This window comes from Falco punctatus, assembly GCF_963210335.1.
Source record: "Falco punctatus genome assembly, chromosome: 15".
Classification (NCBI taxonomy): domain Eukaryota; kingdom Metazoa; phylum Chordata; class Aves; order Falconiformes; family Falconidae; genus Falco; species Falco punctatus.
The window spans coordinates 11,137,250-11,156,976 of NC_137595.1; the positions used below are offsets into that span (position 1 = coordinate 11,137,250).

Below are 19,727 nucleotides of genomic sequence, written 5' to 3' on the forward strand. Positions count from 1 at the left end.
AAGAAAAGCCTGGCCAAGCCCCCAGTGCAGCAGAGTTTTATTGCAGCAGCAAACCTGAAGCACAGGCGAAGGAGAGGCGAGGCCTCCGCGTGACAGTTAGGCTCACCTGGTGCCCCGGGGCAGCAGCCCTCAAGGCCAGGGGTGACACAGTGGCTTGGCCCCTCTGGCCCTTCGTGCTCCTCAGCCCTGGCGTCCCCATCAGTTATCCAGTGGCTCCTGCCTGCTTGGCCACAGCTGCCCCCTCGCCTGCCCCCTCGCTGGGGTACATCCCTGGGTGTGCTTGCAGGCACTTCGGAGCAGGGAGGGTGGCTCAGCAAGCCCCCAGCAGGTCCAACACACTCAGTGTGGCGGCCCACAGGAGAGCAGTGTGGGAGCCCATCAGCCCTCCCCTCTGCTTCACCGCAGCAACCCCGTGAGGGATACTGCATGCAGGAGGGCTCATGGTGAGATGTCACTCTGCTCTCCTGGACAACCCCAAGGACAGGGCAGGTGCTGGCACACTGTGCAGTGCACCCAATGCATCACACAGAGCACCCAGTGCAAAAAATAGTGCACCCAGGGGACTACCCACTGCCCCCGATGCACTGCCTCCTGCACCCATTGCGCTGCCCTGAGCACGGAGTGCAGTGGGCAGTGCACCCAGCACACTGCGCTCACCTAGCGCCCTGCAAGTGCACCCAGCACCCTGCAGTGCAGTACAGCTGCTGTGTCATGGGGGTCCAAGTGTGGCCGTGGCAGGGAGCAGGGCTGGGGGTCCCAGGCATTTGGTGGAGACAGGGTGGGATCAAGAAGCGAGGCATGTGAGGTGGTGAGGTTTCAGGCAGCGGTGGTGCAGAGCATGTGGGGTGCAGGGGTGCAGGAGTGCATCACACTCCCGTGTAGCTGTTCTTGTAGGGGCTATGCTCATGGGGGGTGGCCACAGCCCCTGGTGTCACTGGTGGTGCGTGTTTGCTGCTTTCCCAGAGGGGCTCGTAGCTCTCCTTGGGGGGCAGCTCACTCACATAGCAGATGTTCTCGCTGTAGTTGGGCTTGAAGCTCTCCAAGATGTCTTTGGGGACTCCAGCCCATTCCTCCAGAGAGCAAAGCAGGGTGAGAGGAGCCACCACCCAGCCCAGTCCCAACCCTGCAGGGCCGGGGGTGAGCCCAGGGCAGGGCTGCCCACAGCCGCCTTACCTGGAAGTTGCCATTGTGGGTGATGAAGAGCTCATCGAAGTTCTTACTAGGATTGGGGATTCGGGGCATGAGGATGACCCACACCCTGCGCATAAGAGACATGTCAGAGGGGAAAGGCCCCAGTGCTGCTGCCCCACACCAGCCCCCCATGCTCACCTTTCCATGCGCACCAGTAGGATGACAAGGACCAACAAGATCAGGCAGGAGGCAATGGGGATCAAAACCGTATGGATCCAGGACCAGTGTAGCTGGTCTTCCGCCATGCCTGGAAAGAGCCGGGGTGACATGGACCCCTGACCAGTGCACCATGCCAGTGGCCCTTTGTGGGTGGCCATGGGAGCTTGGCATCATCCATGGCAGGGCTCAGCTGGGACTGGAGGATGGAGAAGGGGCCTGTCCTCAAGCCATGTCACTTTGTCACCACAACTGGCTGGTGACCCTGTCCTGGACCAGCCCCGCCAGAGCAGCTCTCCAGAGCTAAGAAACACTGGCAAAAGCCAGCAGGTCCTGCTGGCAGTGCGTGTTTGCCTTGCAGAAGTGCAAAGGACACAAGGGCCGCTGCCATTGCCTGTGCCCCAGGCACCTGGATGGGTCTCCCCCCTACAGCCGCTGCCTTGGGCCAGTTTTCCGCTTGCTGGCCACCCCTTGCCTGCTGAGCCCCACCATGCCCCAGCCTGTCCCATCCCACCACAGCCCACAGGACCTACCCTTGCTGGTGGAGTTGCTGCCCCAGACCACGGGGATGCTCCACTCACTCCAGAGCTTGGTGTTGCCGCAGTAACTGTTGATCTTGCTACGCACATAGAAGGTGTAGTACTTCTCGTAGTCCACACTGGGGAAGGAGAAGATGTCTCCTTTCACCCGGTGCTCCTGCAGAGAGACATGGGCCATGTGATGAGGGCCAGCACTGCCATGGAGGCTGGCGCACAGCTTGTCCCTGGACACAACCACTGGGGTGCTGCATCCAGGGGACTCTCACCGTCCAGCTGGTGTCCTTGTTGCTCTTGTACTTGACAGCGTGCTCCAGGCACTGGGCTTTGGGGTACAGGGAGGTCCAGCTCAGCTGCAGCTGGTTGCTGCTCATGTTGCGGACTGTCAGGTTGACAGGTGCCTCCGGTTTCACTGCAAGGCACAGGTGATGCCCAGTGAGTGCTGTCCCCCGTGCCCTGGTGGCCCTGCTGCCACCTGGGGTGTGATGGACCGGCCCTAGGGACTGACAGCCCTGCTCCTGCCCCACAGCAGCTCCACAGAGAATGGGTGCCCTGCACCACTCCATACCCAGGTCCTGCAGGTCCATGCGCTCACTTCGGATCTCCAGGGTCCTGCCGCCAAGGCTAGCATTGACAAGGACACGGAAAGCCTGGAACTGGATGATCTCACTCTGGTTGAAGTAGCAGCCAACATTGATGTCCTGGTCCTGCAGGTAGCGCTTGCACTCTACCACAGGGGACCTGTTCTCGTACCTGTGCAGCAGCAGGTTACTGGGGCTCTCCAAGACCCCGCACACCCCAAACCTGCCCCAGGAGCCCTCTCCCCAGAACATCCCTTCCTGCTTGCCCCAGAGACAGAGCCTCCCCCATGCTGAGCTCAGGGAAGAGGAGCAGGCCGATGCTGAGACCAGCAATGCTGGCAAGAGCCTCCCGTGCAGGGACCCACTGCTGGACACCCTGCTGTGGGACTGGCTGTAGGGAAGAGGCACCTACCAGTAGTAGAGGGAGTAGTTGGCCGTTAGCGTCTCTCTGCTCCCCCACGTGCAGGTCATGTAGTCCTCATTGAAGAGGACACACTCCACTCCTGCAAGAGACAGACACAGGCATTGTGGTGGTAGGCAGCTGCACCAGAGCCCATGGATGGGCTACACGACACGTGCCAGGAGTCCCTGCACACCCCTGTCAGCTTTCCTTCATGTGAGCCAAACAAGCCCAGCTCTTCCTGGTGGAGCTGCAATGCAGCCTGCCTGCAATGCCAGTCTCCCTCCGCCCCGTTCACACACACTGTGTCAGTGATGCCTGGGCTGCTGGCAGCCCCACATCTTCCTCCAAAGGACTGCCAGCCAAGCAGCTGTCTGTCCTGCACCCATGCCATTAGCTCCTCTTACTCCAGATGTGCTGTTTTGCCCTGGTTCCTCCATGTGATCCCCTTAGTCACCCTGTGGCTTCTGTTTGCAGCTCATGGCATTGTGGGACAGGACAGAAACCCCTCCCTGCCAACCCATTTTGCTTATCCCATAAGAAAACTGGGGATTTTCCAGGATTTTTGCCTGATAGACATCCTGGCTAAATTCATCTTGCTGTTACCCTTCTGGGTGCTTGCAGGTGCCCATGTGTCCCTGTGGCTGGGTGATGGGTGCTATGCTGGGCTGTGCTTCCCACTGCAGAGCTCCTCCACCACAGGGCCAGGGGCTGAGCCCAGAGGGTTGATCTCTGCAGGAAACACTGCCAAGCCCCCGGAGGCTGAGCAGCTGCTCCAGGTGCCCATGCTGGCTCCTCTTCCCCCTCCTTCCGCTGTGCTGTGCCAACCCTGATCCTGCCCACACAGTCAGAGGCCACATCCTGGGCTGGCTGGGGGCTGCATGACCACCGGGGTGGTGCTGGTCCCTGCATCAGTTATCACATGGCTGTGGGCATGGCTCGCTGTGGGACAAACATCTCCGATGGACCAAGATGCCACACAGAGCCCTGGCAAGTGCCAAACCAGCTGCTGGCAGATAACAGCTGCCCTGGAGGCTCCCAGAAAATGGAACTTTTCCCCCTAAAAATCAGACAATGGGACACCTGGTCCCTTCTGAAGTCTAAATGCATCAGCTAGTGCTGCAGAGGCAGGAAAAAGCCAGAGCCAGGCTCTCCTGGCTTGTAATGTAACAAGATGGAGTGAGCAGGTGCTGTGCTTGAACTGTTTCTGCATGCGAAAATGGAGAGCACCTTCCCAGCAGCCCAGGAAGTCCAGGGATACAGAAGGGCTGCATTTCCATGGAAAGCTGGTATTTTACTGACAGCCAACCAAGAAGTGGATCTTTTCTTGGAAAACAACGGCTGGGGTGAGAGTGCTGGGTGGAAAGAGTATCCGCTGTGCCCTGTCCCATCCCCTGCTTGCGCACGGCACTGCTGACGTGACTGGGATGGAAAGTACAGCTGGTGCAGCTCTGATGCGCAGGGCTGATAGGATCTGTGCATCGCATCCTGCTGCTGCCCCCCGCCCTGGCCCGCCATGGGGGACCCCCGTGGCCAGGGTCCCTCCTGGCAGCACTACCTGCTAGGCTGGCAGCCTCAGGGCCAGCAGAGCTGTGGGGCTGGGAGCTGTGGGGCCAGTACAGCCATCAGGCCAGGAGCCATCGGGCCAGGAGAGCTGCAGGGCTGATAGCCATGGGGGTGGTGGTGCCAGTGATGCTCTAGCGCCGGGGTGGGAGTAGGGGCACCCAACGGGGTTTCCTGACACAGCCCAGCTCTCCCAGAAGCCCCACTGCAAGGGGCCATGTAGTTGCTGGGGGTCCTGGGGTCCACTGGGGGGTCACGGGGTCTCCGGTGCATGCCCCAGTGGCTCGCCAGCCCGCTGCACCTCCACGCCACGTCCTGTCCTCCTCACCCGCCACCACTGTGGAGTGACATCCCCCCGGCCTCACCAGCCACAGGGCACTGTGGGCCTCTTGCCCTCCCCCAGGGCCCACGTGCCTCCTTACCTGGGGGGCTGTGGGCAGCAGCAAGGTAGGGCCCCAGCCTGCAGAGGAGGAGGAGGATGGGCACGACGAAGGTGCCGGGACCTGCCATGGCGGGGTGAGCCGTGGGACGCGTGCAAACAGCCTTAGCGCGCAGCCCACTGCGCATGGCTGCCGGCTTCCGCACCCACGCCGCTTCCTGCCCCACAGCACCCGCCACCGAGGGACCCACCTACGGCTGCGCCCAGCGAGGTCCCACGGCCCACCCCAGCAGGGCCCCACAGCTCGTCCCACCGGGCCCCACCACCCTTCCTGCCCAGGTCCCATGGCTAACCCCTCTGGGGCCCACCGCCCGCCTCACCCGGGCCCACCCCCATAGGGCTGCCCCCCAGCAGCAGGCCCAGCGTGGGGCTCCCAACCCACGGCCCAACCACGGGTGTCCTGGGCTGGGTCCCTGAGAACTGGGCAGGACTGGGCACCACTGGGGCAGCGCCAAGGGCAGCTGAGGGGTCACAAAGGGCCTCACGGGGGCAGTGACGGGAGGTGATTGTGAAGGTTAACGACAGGGGGGATGGCCAGGGCACAGCAGTGGGGGTATGGCCGGGGGGATGGTGGCCGTGGGGCGCACGGGGCGGTATCAGGGGCAGCGGAGGGGGGCGCTGCGGGCCCCCAAGGCTAATGACGAAGCTAGCCGGCGGTGGGGGGCGGTCGTGTGACCTCAGCCCAGCGCAGCTCCTCCGCCAGGGGGCGCCACCCGCCCCTCGGGCCGCCCTGTCCATCTTCGACACTTTCCGCCTCCGCTCGTTTCAGACTCGGGCCCTCCCCGGCGGCACTCGGGATTCTTCGGTCTTCCTCGGCCAGGCTTCGGGACGCTCCGGCTCCCCTCGGCGACGCCCGTGACAGCGGCGCGGCGGTCGGGCCTCTCCGGCAACGCTCGGGCGGCCCCGGCGCAGGGCGCAGGCGCGGGCGGCCCTTGTTGTGGCCCGGCCGCCTCTGTCCGCCGGCTGGCCCGGGATGGCGGCCTTCGGCGTCCTCAGCTACGAGCACCGCCCGCTCAAGCGCCCGCGCCTCGGCCCGCCCGACGTCTACCCGCAGGACCCCAAGCAGAAGGAGGTGCGGGGGCCGAGTGTGTGGGGGCACCTGGCGTGCGGGGCCGCTGTGCCGGGGCTGGCCCTGAGGAGGGCCCGGGGGTGCGCTGGGAGCCCCCGGGGGGCCTGGCGTGGGGGTGGGGAGCCCTGCGCCCCGCGGCGGCTGGGTGAGGGGGCTGGCTCTCCCCAGGACCCTGGGCCGGGGGGCGCTGGCCGAGGGACCCGCGGCTCCTGTGTCCCAGCACCCGCCTGGGCGCTGCCTGGCACCGAGGGCCTGGGGGAGGCCGGCTGGGGCCCGCCGGGCCGCGCCGTGCTGTGGCCCCGCGCTGGCCAAGCGCCTGGCAGGGTCAGGGGCTGCGGGCGTGTAGCCGGGCCCTGTTGATCGTCCTTCCCCTGCAGGATGAGCTGACTGCTCTGAACGTCAAGCAAGGCTTCAATAACCAGCCAGCGGTCTCCGGGGATGAGCATGGCAGTGCCAAAAATGTTAATTTCAACCCAGCGAAGGTGAGAGGGTCGGGATGGTGTGGGGGTTTGGCAAGGCCTGATATCTGTACGAGCGGGCTGCAGGGTCCAGGGGCAGTACTGGGTCTCATTCCTTTGCTGTGTACGGAACTCTTCCCTTTAGGATGGGTGTTTTAGGACCTAACCCTCTGTCCTTGTAGAATCAAAGTTCATCATACTTTTGGAACTGTGTCCTACCCCTGAGAGAGCAGTTTCTTGTCTTGCTCTGTACATCTTAGCAGCAGGTTTGTGTCTGCAGTCTGTGTTAAACCAGCATCTAAAACTCCCTGTATTCCATGAATAAAGCAGAAGACTAGGATACCAGAAGCAGGAAACTACTTCTTATTGGTTTGGTTACATCATGGTCGTGGTAGAAGAGAAGTAAGATTTCTTGAAATATCTGGCAGTTTAAACATGGGTCATAACAGGCTTCAACACCATTTTTCCAGTCTCTAAAATCAAGATGTTAACTTCCTGGCCTCCCTGGCAAGAGGACTAGTAATGACCTGGGATGGAAAGCAATCAATAAGCACAGTATGTTTGTTTTCCTTGGCCGATGTCTGAGAAGCCTTCTGTCTGTTCTGACAAGTATTTATACAGAGTTACGTCTGTCTCAACTTGAGTCCCTGCTTGGCTATTGTATATGTTGACTAGAAGCATTCCTCTTTCCAAGTATAACAAAGGAAATTATTGGCAGGTTTTTTTGTGTCTCAAAAGTTGATACTGATGAGACTACTGGTAGGAATGATGAGTGAGATTTTAAGCACATAGAATAGATCTTTGACCTGTGAAATGTGATTCAACTTTTTTTTTTTCTTTTTTTTTTCTAGATCAGTTCAAATTTTAGCAGTATTATTGCAGAAAAGCTGCGGTGTAATACACTGCCTGACACTGGAAGACGGAAGCCCCAGGTGAATCAGAAGGATAACTTCTGGCTGGTGACAGCACGTTCTCAGAGTGCCATAAACAACTGGTTCACAGATCTGGCTGGAACTAAGCCCCTCACTCATCTTGCTAAGAAGGTATGTTACAGCAGAGGCTGCCTGGCAGGGCAGAGCATTTAGGCTATGCTTGTTTCTGAAGTGTTTGTATAATAGAATGTTTTTACTATTGGGAGAAGTTTATTCTCTCTACATCTTTTGAAGCTTTCAGCTTGAAGAACTTACCCAGGATATGTAGTGCACTGGCTATAGTTGTCAAAGAACTGGTCCCTCATCTGTTGTTTGGGGTTTGTGTTCAGCTTTGTCTTTTGGCTTGTATGATACGACTGATTTATTTTGAGTTTTGGATGTTTCTCAGAAGAGCTGCCACTGTTGCCTTTGGTCTGTTATTTTAGATTAGGACCATTTGTATTGTGGAGGGGTTTTCAAGTTCTCAAAAGTCATAGTGAGAATTACTGGAGATAATCCTAGACTTCTGTTTCAGTGACTCACGTTTCTGGTTTTAAGGTGAGAAGAGTATGTGTATTATAGCTTGGTCTCAGCCAGGCTACAGCATTTCTGTGCCCTGGGGTCTAGAGCTAGATATTTCTCTGGTAGCACTGAATTCTACAGATTATCAAAGAAGAAAGAAAGGTCTTAATCTGCCATATTATGAGGCCTCATAGCAAGGGGAGCTGACTCTCTGTCAGGGTGGGCTTATAAACAAGAACTCGTGAATCTAACATGCATGGTGGAAAAACAGAGCGCTCGGGTGCGAAATGTTAACAGAACACATAGTTTAGAAGCTGGAGTTTGTCTGCTCCTTGGTGTTCTGAGTCACTCTTGGGGAGGAAAAGATAGTAGTAAGATTTTCCTAGAATCTGTCTCTATAAACTTAGTCCTTGTGTCCTTCTTTCCATGTTGGCTGTCGAGTTTCTTGAGGTCAGTGTGAAAGCTTGTACCTTTCAAGGTCTTCCCCAGTTTTCTGCAATGAGTTCCATCGGTTTTCATGGACAGAGACATGAAAGCAGAGACTGTTGGTAGCCAAGTAGCCTGTGTCTTTGAGGCATCAGAGAATAAGTGGGAAGAATGTAAGAAACAGCAAGTAAGTGATTGAACTCTTCGTACTTCACAGACTTTGAGATACCTACTAAATGGACCTGTCCTCTGTGGACACGTGCATGCTTTTGCTCTCCGTAGTATCCTGCAGAAGTGAGGCCTGCAGCTGTACTTTTTCCTGTGATGTGGTGTTGTTGCTTCCTGGTTATATATGTGCAGTCTGGTGATTTCACTGGTATCCTCCCATGTTGTATCTTGAATTTTGAATCTCGGATTAATGAATTCCTTCCTACTATGGTACTTGGTTCCCTGTTTCTCACAGTCTTCTGTTGGCTACTCATGGTATTTGAAGAATTTTGTCACCACTCTTTTGTTCATAAAATGAAGAGTCTGATCTTCAGTCTGTATAGTAGATACTCGGTGTTTCTGACTCAGTTCTTAGTGTGTACTTTTTGTAGTTGTTTATATCCTCTCTGGAGGATGTCCTCAAAGGTGTTCGCAGGATTCAGGGTGTGGATTTACAGCGATGTGTAATGATGTTTTCTGTCTTTTGATTTGTTTTGTCTCTGTTTATACTGAAGTGCAGTTCTGGTACTTGTTGCTTTCTGACCAGAGGTGAATTCTTGCAGTAGGTTTTTTGAGATACAGAACAACAGATTACCTTTTCCCTTTTTACCTTTTTCACACCTTGCAGCACCTACAGCATGTGCAGTTGCTTTGGAATAATTCCCATGTAAGTCCTTGGTTGCAATTTTCCCTCTCAATTCTGTTACAGGTGCCCATCTTTAGCAAGAAGGAAGAGGTCTTTGGTTATTTGGCAAAATACACTGTTCCAGTAATGAGAGCAGCCTGGCTCATCAAAATGACTTGTGCCTATTATGCTGCCATCACAGAAACCAAGGTGAAAAAGCGTCATGTCATTGATCCCTTCATTGGTAAGCACTTTGTTTGGAACACTGGTTTTGTTCATCTCAGATGTTTCCTTCTCAGCCTGCTCTTGAATAATAAGAGGTAGCCTGGAAATCCGTATGAACTTGTTTCCTGCTGATGAGTCCTAGTGCTCTGATGTGCATAACTGTCTAAAACAACAGGGCCCACCTGTAAGAGTATGCTGTTGCAAAATAAGTCTTAACAGCTGCAAGTACTTCCTGAGCACCTACCTCTTCTTTCTCCCTGCTAAGTTCTGTTATGCTCCTCTGCTGTATAACCTGTTTTTTCCTTACTCTACAAAGACTGCAAACATTATAATTTAGTGTTGACTGATTAGCTGCTTCATAAGCGAGTAAGTGCATTTCCTAGAGAATTCTGGTATGGTACTCCCTGTTTGTTTTGAATTTCTTTAAGCCTTACTGGATCCCATATCTAACGTCATTTGCATCCTGGCCTGCTCAGATTACTGTGGTCTAGGAGAGCTCCCTTGGCTGTGTTCTGGTTTGTGTGGCTGTGACTACAGGCCCTGACCACAGTCCTTTGAAAAGCAGTATTAGCCGCTGAAGTCCATCGATATTTTTTTTCCCCTCCTTGTTTATCTTTGGTATAAAAATTACACAGGCTTCTTAGCTCTGTTTCTGGAGGTTGATTTGTTTGTTAGATATGTTTATTCCATTTACTATCCTGTTCCTTTGGGTATTTGTCCTACTGCTGACCCTTGACCTACTGCTATAAGTGTTTATTTCACGTTCTTGCGTATTTTGTCCTTGTTTTGCCATCTGCGTTGTCCCAGCAGAGTGTAATTGTGCTGCCACTTTGTGTATGGAGATTGTCTCTTATGCAGTTAGTTTTTTTAAAAAACAATTATTTTAAAAAATCGTTGATCATGGCTTTACGCTGAAATCTGAAAAAGAAAAGAACAAAGTGCAGAGTTGAAGTGTTTCCAGTGTTTCTGCTGTCTGTCAGATTACTGAGAATGTGAAACCAGGCTGGCCTAGCGCTGTTCCCTGCTAGAAAGCCTCTTCTCTGCCTGCTGATTCTCAACAGCTGCAATTGAGGAATCTTCCCAACTTTTCTTGTACAAAGTTACCCTGCCCCCCAAACACAGATTTTCCCCATTGTTCTCCATTCCTGTGGATGCCTCTTCCTCCGTGCCACCTCCAGGCCACAAGCAAAGCTAATGCTGTGGTACTTACTTTTCTTTCTTTGTCTGTGCACCAGCCTGGTTCTTTCCTGCTTCTGTTTACCACAGCACTTGTTGCTAACCTGTTTCTTCTTCTTCAGAATGGACACAGATCATCACCAAATACCTGTCAGAGCAGCTGCAGAAAATTGCGGAGTTCTATAGACAGCTCCCAGGGCAAGGCTGTGGTTCACCCCCTGGGCCAGTGCCCCAAGAGGTGGAACAAGCTTTGAAGCAGTGGGACTACAATGAGAAACTAGCTATGTTCATGTTCCAGGTGAGGAAATGGAGGGGGCTACTGGGTGGGTTTGTAGCAGAGGAGGGCTAGAGGAAATGGATGCAAAGTGATGTGTATTTTTGCAGAATGTTCACTTTCTGTGAATAGACCATTAGGGCTGGATGCAGTTTTAAGCTTAGTAGTAGAACAGGGGTAGTACAGAACTGTGCGAACTTCGAGAGTTATTTCCACTGTTGGAAAGCAAGCAGCTGCTGTTGCTGTTCTGCCTTTCCTTAGTGGATGCTGCTTCAGCTTTTGTGCATTTGCTTTGCCTTTATCTGTGTGCAGGACGGCATGCTGGACCGGCATGAATTCCTGACGTGGGTCCTTGAGTGCTTTGAGAAGATACGGTCAGGAGAAGATGAATTTCTGAAAATGCTGCTGCCCCTGCTGTTGCGGGTGAGAAATGTGTACCCAGCTTGCTTCAGGAGAGTGCTGACTTACCCTGTTGCATCCTCTGAGCATCATTCTTAGGTTGTGCAAGGAGACCTTTTTAGTCCTGTTCTTTTCTGTTTTTTTCTCCTTTACCCTGTTTCCATGTATGACTTGGTAATCCCTGCCCATGTATAGCTGTGATAGCTGGATTCTTTGTGCACCACTGCATGGAAATTGCTTTTCTTTCTTTCTGGTGCAGCAGATCCTAGGCAGACCTTTTAAGCCCTGGGAAGTCTGGGTGTGGGTACATTTTGATACATGGAATCCGTGCTGTAGAGCATTGAAAGGGTTCTTCTGATGCTTAGTGGCCAGTGGGTGATCAACGATGCTAAGGAGCTCTCTGTAAAAACGGACTGTATCTACCAGGCAGTGCCACACAGTATACTACTTTGGGAGGGTCAGGGGTGGGTTTTTTTGTTGCTTGTAATGAGGATGTTTTTCCCCATCCCTCTTCCCTGCAGTACTCTGGAGAGTTTGTGCAGTCTGCATACCTGTCCAGACGTCTGGCCTACTTCTGCACCCGCAGGCTTGCTATGCAGCTGGATGGTGCTGGTGGGCACCCACCCCACATCCTGTCTGCCCAGACAGGGAATGCTCTTCCTTCAACTCCCACCCCTCAGCCAGCTGCAGGGAATCCTCCTCCCAGCCCTTTCAGTGACTTACTGCTGTGCCCTCAGCACCGGCCAGTGGTATATGGGCTTAGCTGCATCCTCCAGGTAAGTTTGAGTAGTGACTGGTGATAGTTGGATCAACAGGGACAGTTTGTTGTATGCTATCACAGAAAAAATCATTACAGTTTGAGTCAGCAACTTCCTGAGTACAGAAATATCAAACCATGATTGTCAAAGGGTTGGTCTTTGATGATGTGTTGCACAGCTGTTGTACAAGACATCAGTGCTCTAGCAGTGCCCTTGACTGGCTTGCATAAGAAAAATAGGTTGGAATAGAGCCTTTGATCCATTCACAGGTGCCTCAGATGGCTGGGAAAGCTTTGCAGAATGGGGGATGAGAAAGAAAGGGTTATTTCATCTTGTGTATGTCAATAACAGGCTGTCATCTAGGAAAGGAAATTATGCCAAAAATGAGAGTAATTTTGAGCTCTTAAAAGCAAACAGCGCCTCGTCAGAAAAACCCACCCCCACAAAACAAAAAACACCCCGATAAACCAAACAACCAGCACACAAAAAAAACAACCCCTCCCACTTCTTTATGGAAGAACTTTAATGGTTTAGGCAGACCACTCAGGAGCAGCAGCAGGCTATGAAAAGGTACGACTCTCAACTCATAATCTTTATACTTGGAATTGATTAAACCTTACCTTGCGGTAAAAAGGGCAAGGTTCCTGAAGCTGTATTGGTAGATGTTTGAAGGGCAAATGCTGTTGTGTCACTGTGGGACTTGGTGCATACCATCCTTTGTCAGAGGGAGATAGAGGAGTTCTGTTCAGTGTGTGTGTTCATGGTTGTGTTTTTGTCCTTCGAGAGGAGAGTGACTAGGTCAGGTGGGTCCCTGCAGGAGGAGTGGAGTTTGCTCCTTGCAGGGGAGGAAAGGAGCGCATTAAAGCAGAGGAGATTCCAGAGAGTGCAGGATGGAGTATGAGGTGAGGAGGAAGGCAAGCACAGAGCTTGGGAACCTGCAACTCAACAAAGAAACTTGAGATCAAGGAGCCCTGACAGGATCAAGAAACAGCCAGCCAGCTCTCATGTTTGAAAGAGAGAAAATTCCTGGAGTACAGCTGGCTAGAAGTAACAATCTGCCTGCAAGGACCAGAGAGCAATGCAGGAGTTATAAATAACCCCTTTATATTCCCATTACGTCTGTCTTGGTCACTTTCACTTTTAAAAGTTTAGTTTGTTTTCTGGTTTCTGTGTGATAAAACACGTCTTTCTAAATATAAAAAACCTGCGTTTGGGGAGTTTACTTTAGGGAAAATATGAGTATATACACCTCAAAGATTTGGCTGATTTGGGGTTTGAAAACAACCTTCTTAAAAAGGTCAGATTGGTTAATAATGATCTGATCTTGTTTAGTGTGTCTCAGAAGAGCGTTTCTGATCTGCAGATAGTAGATAAGGCTAAGGCAGAGTAAGATCTAGTGGTTGGAAGTTGCAGCTGGGTAAAGTCAGGCTGGAAACAGATGCATTTTTGTGTATGTAATTAACCTTTGCTCACATGTTCTCGAGACAGGATGGATGCTTTGGTTTGATGTTTGTAACAGCCTTGGTTGCACATCTTAACATGCAGCTTCTTGTGAGCTGGAAGCTGTAGGAGCATATCCTAGGAACAGTTCAGTAAAGTTTTTGTCTGTGTGGGTGTGTGTACAAGATCATAAAAGAATGAAAATGCATATATAATAGTATTGTTATTATAATCATTACTGTAATCATACTTGTAATTATTAATATATTATAATGAGTTTGGGTCTGTTGACTTGTATTTCTTCTCACACTTCACTCTTGATGAGGGCTGTAGGTCACTGATGTAAATGCTGCTTCTGGACCACGAGGGTTGAATTTTATATTGGTGGTGTGAGTTGTACAAAACAAGTTCTGTTTAGAAGCAGCAAGGAGCTCTGCAGCAACGTGTTACTGCTTTTGGATAGCGTGGAACTCTGGTCTTGGCTTCCTGAGCATACCTAGGGCAAGAAACTCAGTGTGGCAAGAATACTAGTTTACTTCTTTCTACTGTAGTATAGTCTTTAGCACAAAGACCCTTTCAGAGCTTGGAACAAAAAAAACCCAAATAGTAAATACGTGTACAGGACGATGAATGCCCGGGCAGTAGGATAAAGTAGTGGTTATTTCTGTAGAAAGTGATCTAACTTAATTGTTTTGACCTTGTTTTGCTCCATCTGTTGCAGAGTATAATTTTGTGTTGCCCAAGTGCCCTTGTGTGGCATTACTCATTGACTGACAGCAGGATAAAGACCGGCTCTCCACTGGACCACCTGCCTATAGCCCCATCCAACTTGCCCATGCCAGGAGGGAATTCAGCCTTTACACAGCAGGTGAGCAGCTTTCAAAAAAGGCAGCTCTTGTGGTCCAGGATAATAGCTGTATCTTAACTCTTTCAGGATTTTCTTTTCATATTGTGTGATAAGCAGAACTGGAGCTTGGAGTCTCGCTCCCAAGGCTTTAACTGCTCCTGTTTTGCTATAAGCAAGACTGGTGTCCTGGAAGATAGGCGAAGTCTAATCTTCAGTAGATTTACTGTCATGCTCTTTGTTTTCTGATAATTTTGTACACGGGACTTTTAAGGCATGGTTTTGTATGTTTACACAATCCATTACTTTTAGGTTCGGGCAAAGCTGCGTGAAATTGAGCAGCAGATAAAGGAACGTGGTCAGGCTGTGGAGGTTCGCTGGTCATTTGACAAGTGCCAGGAAACCACAGCAGGTAACTTGCTGTAGGTTAAAGTTTCTCTCCCCGTTTCATGTGTTACCCTGAGAAAGTTCCTGTCTGCCTGTTTTCTTTGGTTTTTCCTATTTGATGACATTGGTGTTTTACTGTCAGCAGTTAAAAAAACCACAAATAGTTTCTTGCCAGTGCAAAATCTTGCGTGGGTCTGTTTCCCAGGGGGAGCTTCTGTTACTGGAAGCTGGAAACATATACAAGAGTATAGTTCTCTGGTACATGTGCCATGTGCTGATGCTTTCCCCTTATGTCTGCTGTTGGCCACTGTGAGAGTCAGGATACAAAGCTAGGTGGACCCTTGCCTGACTGGTGCAGCTTTCCTTAGGCAGTCTCCTGAGCAATGAGCTCACACAGACTTTTGCTACAGAGTCCATTGTACCGGTCTCCAAATATGCATTTTTCTTCTCTTCTCTGTTCTCTTCTAGGTTTCACTATCGGCCGTGTCTTGCACACTTTAGAAGTTCTGGACAGTCACAGCTTTGAAAGATCTGACTTCAGCAACTCTTTGGATTCCTTGTATAACAGGATATTTGGGCTGGGTCCAACCAAAGACAGTCATGAGGTGCTTTGGGATGTTGGTGCTGGGCCCTGGTCTTGGATGTGGCTATATTCTTGTTTATATTCCACTGTTACTGTCCTGTGTTTGCCAAGAGCTAACTAGGTAGTGGCCTTTGGCCAAGAGATGTGTTCTCCATTAAAAAGGATTTCGTGCAGTAAGTTAGGGAGGTACTAAACTGAGAATGGGGGGTCTGCTCTAGAAAGTCTATGCTAACAAATACATATAAGCTTGAGAGAATCCACGCAGCTGACTGAGGAGAGTCTTCTGATGGAAGACATGAGTCCAGATGGCGGATCGATGATAAAGACATGCTATGTGTTTGAGAGAAGTAAATGCTAGTCTTGTCAAATTCTGGGCTGGTAGCTGTTTCCTTGGAGTCTGGGAGCTCACAGTTCAAGTTCCTCTTAGCCTACTTGATATGTAGGACCATGGTGCAGCCAGTACTGCATTGGTTCCTGGAAGTGAGCTGCAGGACTGGCAGTTTGCATACTTCGTATAATTCTGTTGAGAAGCTGGTTTTCGCTCTGTGCTAAGATTAGCATTCCATAGATGTGCTGCTGGAAGAGAGATGATTTTCTGAAGCAAAGCCAGACTGGAGATTTGTTAAGGGCTGTGGATCACCTCATGTTGCAAAGTGGAGTCAAAGCAGAGAGAAAGCAGGAAGGCTCTAGTTTGACACCTGTCCTCCATGTTAGGAAGAGGGGAATATAGCAGTCTTCGGGCTGTGCTCTACTAGAAGTAGACTCACTTATATGCAAATGGAGGCTTTAGGACTGCTCACCTCTTCAGTTTGGCTCAGGTTCTCACTGTAGGGCTTATATCTCAGCAGATCTCCCCCGATGATGATGCAGTGGTGGCCTTACTGTGCGAATGGGCTGTCAGTTATAAACGTTCTGGACGCCACAGGGCTATGGTTGTGGCCAAACTCTTGGAGAAGCGTCAAGCAGAGATAGAGGCTGAGGTAAGTCCTTATTCCTGGAAGGCTAGTAGCAGGAAAGGAGAGCAGAGGTTACCTAAGTCAGTTATCTAACTATTACACTGAAAGGCAAAGGCTGATCAACACCATGCCTCTCAACGCTAGTGCTGTTAATTGTGGTATTTGCTCCATCTAATCCAAAGTAGGTCATAAATGAGCCTGTGGGATGGTGTGTATCCCATTTCTTGGGTACGTTTGAAGACAAGTGATGGCAGTGTGGAAGTACTGGCATACTTGGAGACTGTGAAGTAGCTTACAGAAACCTGTGGGGGGACTTTCCTGTAAATGCAAGATAGAAAAAGTCTCTTGAAGACTTTTGTGGGTCTTACAGATAGTTTCTCCTCTGTGACAGCAGTTGGTAATTTTTTCCTGTTTCTACAGAGATGTGGGGACTCTGAAGTTGTGGATGAGAAGGGCTCCATCTCCTCAGGCTCTCTCTCAGCAGCCAGCGCTCCTGTCTTTCAGGATGTCCTTATGCAGTTCCTTGACACTCAAGCTCCTATGCTAAGTATGTAATAAGAACTTGTGGTCTCCCAGTTTCTAGCTTTCCCTCTCCTGCAAACTTTGGATTTGTATGCTATTCTCTTGTGGTAGGTCTTGAATGTACCTGAATTCTCTCTCTGGCTTCCTTGCGATCCAGAGCGTACCTTGTAGAGGGAAGGGAAGCAGCCTGGAAGGCCAGATGACAGAAAGATAATGCAGAAGCACTTCTGTTAACAGAGTGTTAGCCAAGAATAAATGAGTATAGCCTAATAGGGAATTAATTCAGGCTGAGAACTTTTAAAAGTTTTTCAGTTTTAACTAGTAAGTGACCAAGGTCTGGAATAGTCTTTCAGTGGAAGTACTGTGAACAGATTAAGGGGGACAGGATCCAACTCTGAATGATGTAGGCAACTGTTTATGCACCTGGGAATGGTACTTCCAGGCTATGCCTCTGGTTTGTGCAACTAACTGGAGAACGTTTGACTTAATTACCACCTGTTGAAACTGAGCTTTCTGCTTTTAGTCCCTGCTGTAATCTCAGAACTGTGTATCAGTCACTACGTTTAAATCTCTGGAAACACTTTCTCTAGCCCTAGGTTAGGTGGCTGGTGTTGCTCATAGTGTTGCAGGAGAACTCTTGACAGCCCTGACTGTCTTGTCCTTTCAGCTGATCCTGGGAAGGAAAATGAGAAGGTGGAGTTCTTTAACCTGGTGCTGCTGTTCTGTGAGCTAATCCGACATGATGTCTTCTCTCACAACATCTACATGTGCACGCTCATCTCCCGGGGTGATCTTGCCATGGATTCTCATGGGCCTCGCCCGCCCTCACCCTTCGATGATCCTGCTGAAGAGCACGACAGGAAGGAGACAGAGGGAAACAGTGGCATCAAACTAGAGGTGAGAGCACAAGCACCATGGCCACCTTGTACATGTCCCCTTGTTGTGCTTGTCCGTTTTTACCAGCTTTGCAGCCTCCTTGCTATTACCTGCTGGAGGGTATACCAGCAACTTGTGCTTCTCCTTCCCCCAACCTATTTCCTTAGCTTTTCAGTTTTAAAAGTAGAAGTCTTAGAGTGGCTTAGAATGTAAAGGGGTAGACAGGAAAATCTTGCACTGCTCGGGGCAGAGCAGCGTATCATGAGGTGCTGTGTGAGGCCTGTCCTTGATGTTTGCAGTGTATTAGGCTTCAACTTGCCAAGTACTGTGGGTGTGTTGACATATTGCTGTCACTGTCCAACAAGGACATCGAGTGCTGTAGTAAATAAATACTCTCTTGCTCCCTGGTGCATCACTGAGATGCAAAGCTGCTCTGTTTGTTCCCAGGACACAGGTCTTTCTGAAACCATGGACATTGACCACAACTCCAACATGCTCTTTGATGACATGGAGAAGACAGACTTTTCGGTATGTTCCTGCATTTTTCTGCTGGCTACTCAGTACATAGGTCAATATGTTGTAGTGGGACCGGGGACAGTGTGTGCTTTGCTTTTGTACGAGTGCTCCCTCCACTGCTGTAGAGCCAGTAAGCTGGAAGTGGCTGGGTTGTAAGGCAGCTGACACTGTAAAAAGGCCCATATAACTACTGATGCAGGTTGGGAGTCCATCAGAGTAGAGTGAGTCCCAGTCATTCTTGGGATCTCTTAGGCTCTAGCCACTGCCAGCCCAGTGTTTGGGCAGGATAGGAAGTGGACTGCTTGGATGACTATGACAGCACCAGGAGATTGGGAGTGACTTACTGTCAGCCAGGGTTTTCTTGGTCACCTGGGAGAAGACTCTGCTATCCTCGTGTGTGTGGCTGCCAGTACTTTTTCAGTTTTACAGTTCTTCATATTTGTGTGCGTAGTTCGTGGTTGCACGACACTCTAAAGCACTTGATAATAAAAGTAACTTGGGGTGGTTGAAAAATCCCTGAGTACCTACATTCCTCCAGCCATTTCTGGCCTTTCAAAGTACATGTTAGGCAGGTGTGATGTGCAGAGCTATGAGGCTTTCCCAGGATCCTTGCTTGTTCTGTGGATGTTGTTGTTCCCAAAATTCTAAGTTGTGGTTATTTATTTCCTATTGTTTTTAACTCTCTATACAACATGGACTGGAAGCAGATATGGGAACACTTCGCACATTGCCTTAAGAACAGGATGCTTCTCCAACCCTCCCTCTTCCTGCTTGTTTTTAGGCCTGAGCAGATAAACCTTCCTTCAGCATCTTCACTGTTGCATGACCGTATTTCCTAACTACCTTTTGTTATTCTTGTATCTCCCTAGATGTTTTCTCCTCCAATGCATTGTGAATCTAAAGCCAGCCCTTCCCCTGAGAAACCAGATCCTGAAAAGGAAGCAAAGCCTTTGCTGAAGGATAAATCTGTGGAAGGAATGTTAGCATCCCTGTATGACCAGCCTCGGCACATCCAGTATGCAACACACTTTCCTATTCCTCAGGTATGAGATCTGCTCACCTGTTGTTGCCCTGTGCGCTGGTCATGAGGCTGCTGTGTTTCCCTGCAGTACAGCTGTGGGTGGGTAAGGAGCAGTCATGCTTTCCTTCACTGCTGCAGGAAGTGATCTGCGTAAGATGTCTCCTTGCTTACTCCCAGAACAACTTCTGAGATGAAGCTTTCCTTTTCTTTTAAGAGATCCAGATGTGAAACAAAATTAAAGCATTCAGCCTCATAGTTGCTAATGCAGTTGTCTTTTGGTTCCCTAGGAGGAGTCATGCAGCCACGAGTGTAACCAACGGTTGGTAGTTCTTTTTGGGGTTGGAAAACAACGGGACGATGCTCGGCATACAATCAAGAAAATAACCAAAGACATTCTAAAAGTCTTAAATAGAAAGAGCACTGCAGAGACAGGTTAGTAGAGCTTGAGCCACTCTTTTCTGAAGTAGGAGCATCATTCCAGTTGGCTGGCTCCTTTGGAGTCTCACAGTGAAAGGATTATAGAAAATCTACAGTGCCTGGTAAGCTGTATCAGTCACCGAGAGTCTGGAATGGTGCTCTGTTCCCAAACATACTAACCAGCAACTAAGACGACCGGTTTCCTGCTGACAGTATCAGTTTAATTGAACTTTTCTTCAGAAGAGGATT

General features: G+C 50.7%; 2 protein-coding genes across 6 annotated transcripts in view; one reads left to right on the forward strand and one right to left on the reverse strand.

Moving 5' to 3' along the window:
* Nucleotides 1-20: 20 nt before the first annotated feature.
* IL2RG (interleukin 2 receptor subunit gamma) lies at nucleotides 21-5,024 on the reverse strand. Its single transcript, XM_080366028.1, has 8 exons — nucleotides 4,850-5,024; nucleotides 2,877-2,967; nucleotides 2,452-2,636; nucleotides 2,153-2,295; nucleotides 1,881-2,043; nucleotides 1,330-1,438; nucleotides 1,174-1,258; nucleotides 21-1,070 (listed from the first exon to the last, which is right to left on the reverse strand). The coding sequence occupies exons 1-8, from the start codon at nucleotides 4,992-4,994 to the stop codon at nucleotides 867-869; spliced, it is 1,125 nt and encodes a 374-aa protein (XP_080222154.1). The 5' UTR covers nucleotides 4,995-5,024; the 3' UTR covers nucleotides 21-866.
* An 88-nt stretch (nucleotides 5,025-5,112) lies between these two features.
* MED12 (mediator complex subunit 12) overlaps nucleotides 5,113-19,727 on the forward strand; it is a 36,994-nt gene continuing 22,379 nt past the window's right edge. For 3 of the 5 annotated variants that reach the window (XM_080366010.1, XM_080366012.1, XM_080366013.1), the window contains exons 1-16: nucleotides 5,113-5,938; nucleotides 6,313-6,417; nucleotides 7,245-7,436; nucleotides 9,169-9,328; nucleotides 10,608-10,783; nucleotides 11,072-11,182; nucleotides 11,680-11,934; nucleotides 14,078-14,224; nucleotides 14,513-14,612; nucleotides 15,056-15,192; nucleotides 16,016-16,150; nucleotides 16,547-16,673; nucleotides 17,316-17,545; nucleotides 17,972-18,052; nucleotides 18,910-19,083; nucleotides 19,349-19,493. In XM_080366010.1, coding sequence (XP_080222136.1) covers nucleotides 5,840-5,938; nucleotides 6,313-6,417; nucleotides 7,245-7,436; nucleotides 9,169-9,328; nucleotides 10,608-10,783; nucleotides 11,072-11,182; nucleotides 11,680-11,934; nucleotides 14,078-14,224; nucleotides 14,513-14,612; nucleotides 15,056-15,192; nucleotides 16,016-16,150; nucleotides 16,547-16,673; nucleotides 17,316-17,545; nucleotides 17,972-18,052; nucleotides 18,910-19,083; nucleotides 19,349-19,493 — 2,374 coding nt within the window. In that variant the 5' untranslated portion in view covers nucleotides 5,113-5,839. The remainder of the gene's footprint in view (nucleotides 5,939-6,312; nucleotides 6,418-7,244; nucleotides 7,437-9,168; nucleotides 9,329-10,607; nucleotides 10,784-11,071; nucleotides 11,183-11,679; nucleotides 11,935-14,077; nucleotides 14,225-14,512; nucleotides 14,613-15,055; nucleotides 15,193-16,015; nucleotides 16,151-16,546; nucleotides 16,674-17,315; nucleotides 17,546-17,971; nucleotides 18,053-18,909; nucleotides 19,084-19,348; nucleotides 19,494-19,727) is intronic. The other 2 variants (XM_080366011.1, XM_080366014.1) reach the window with 1 other exon arrangement.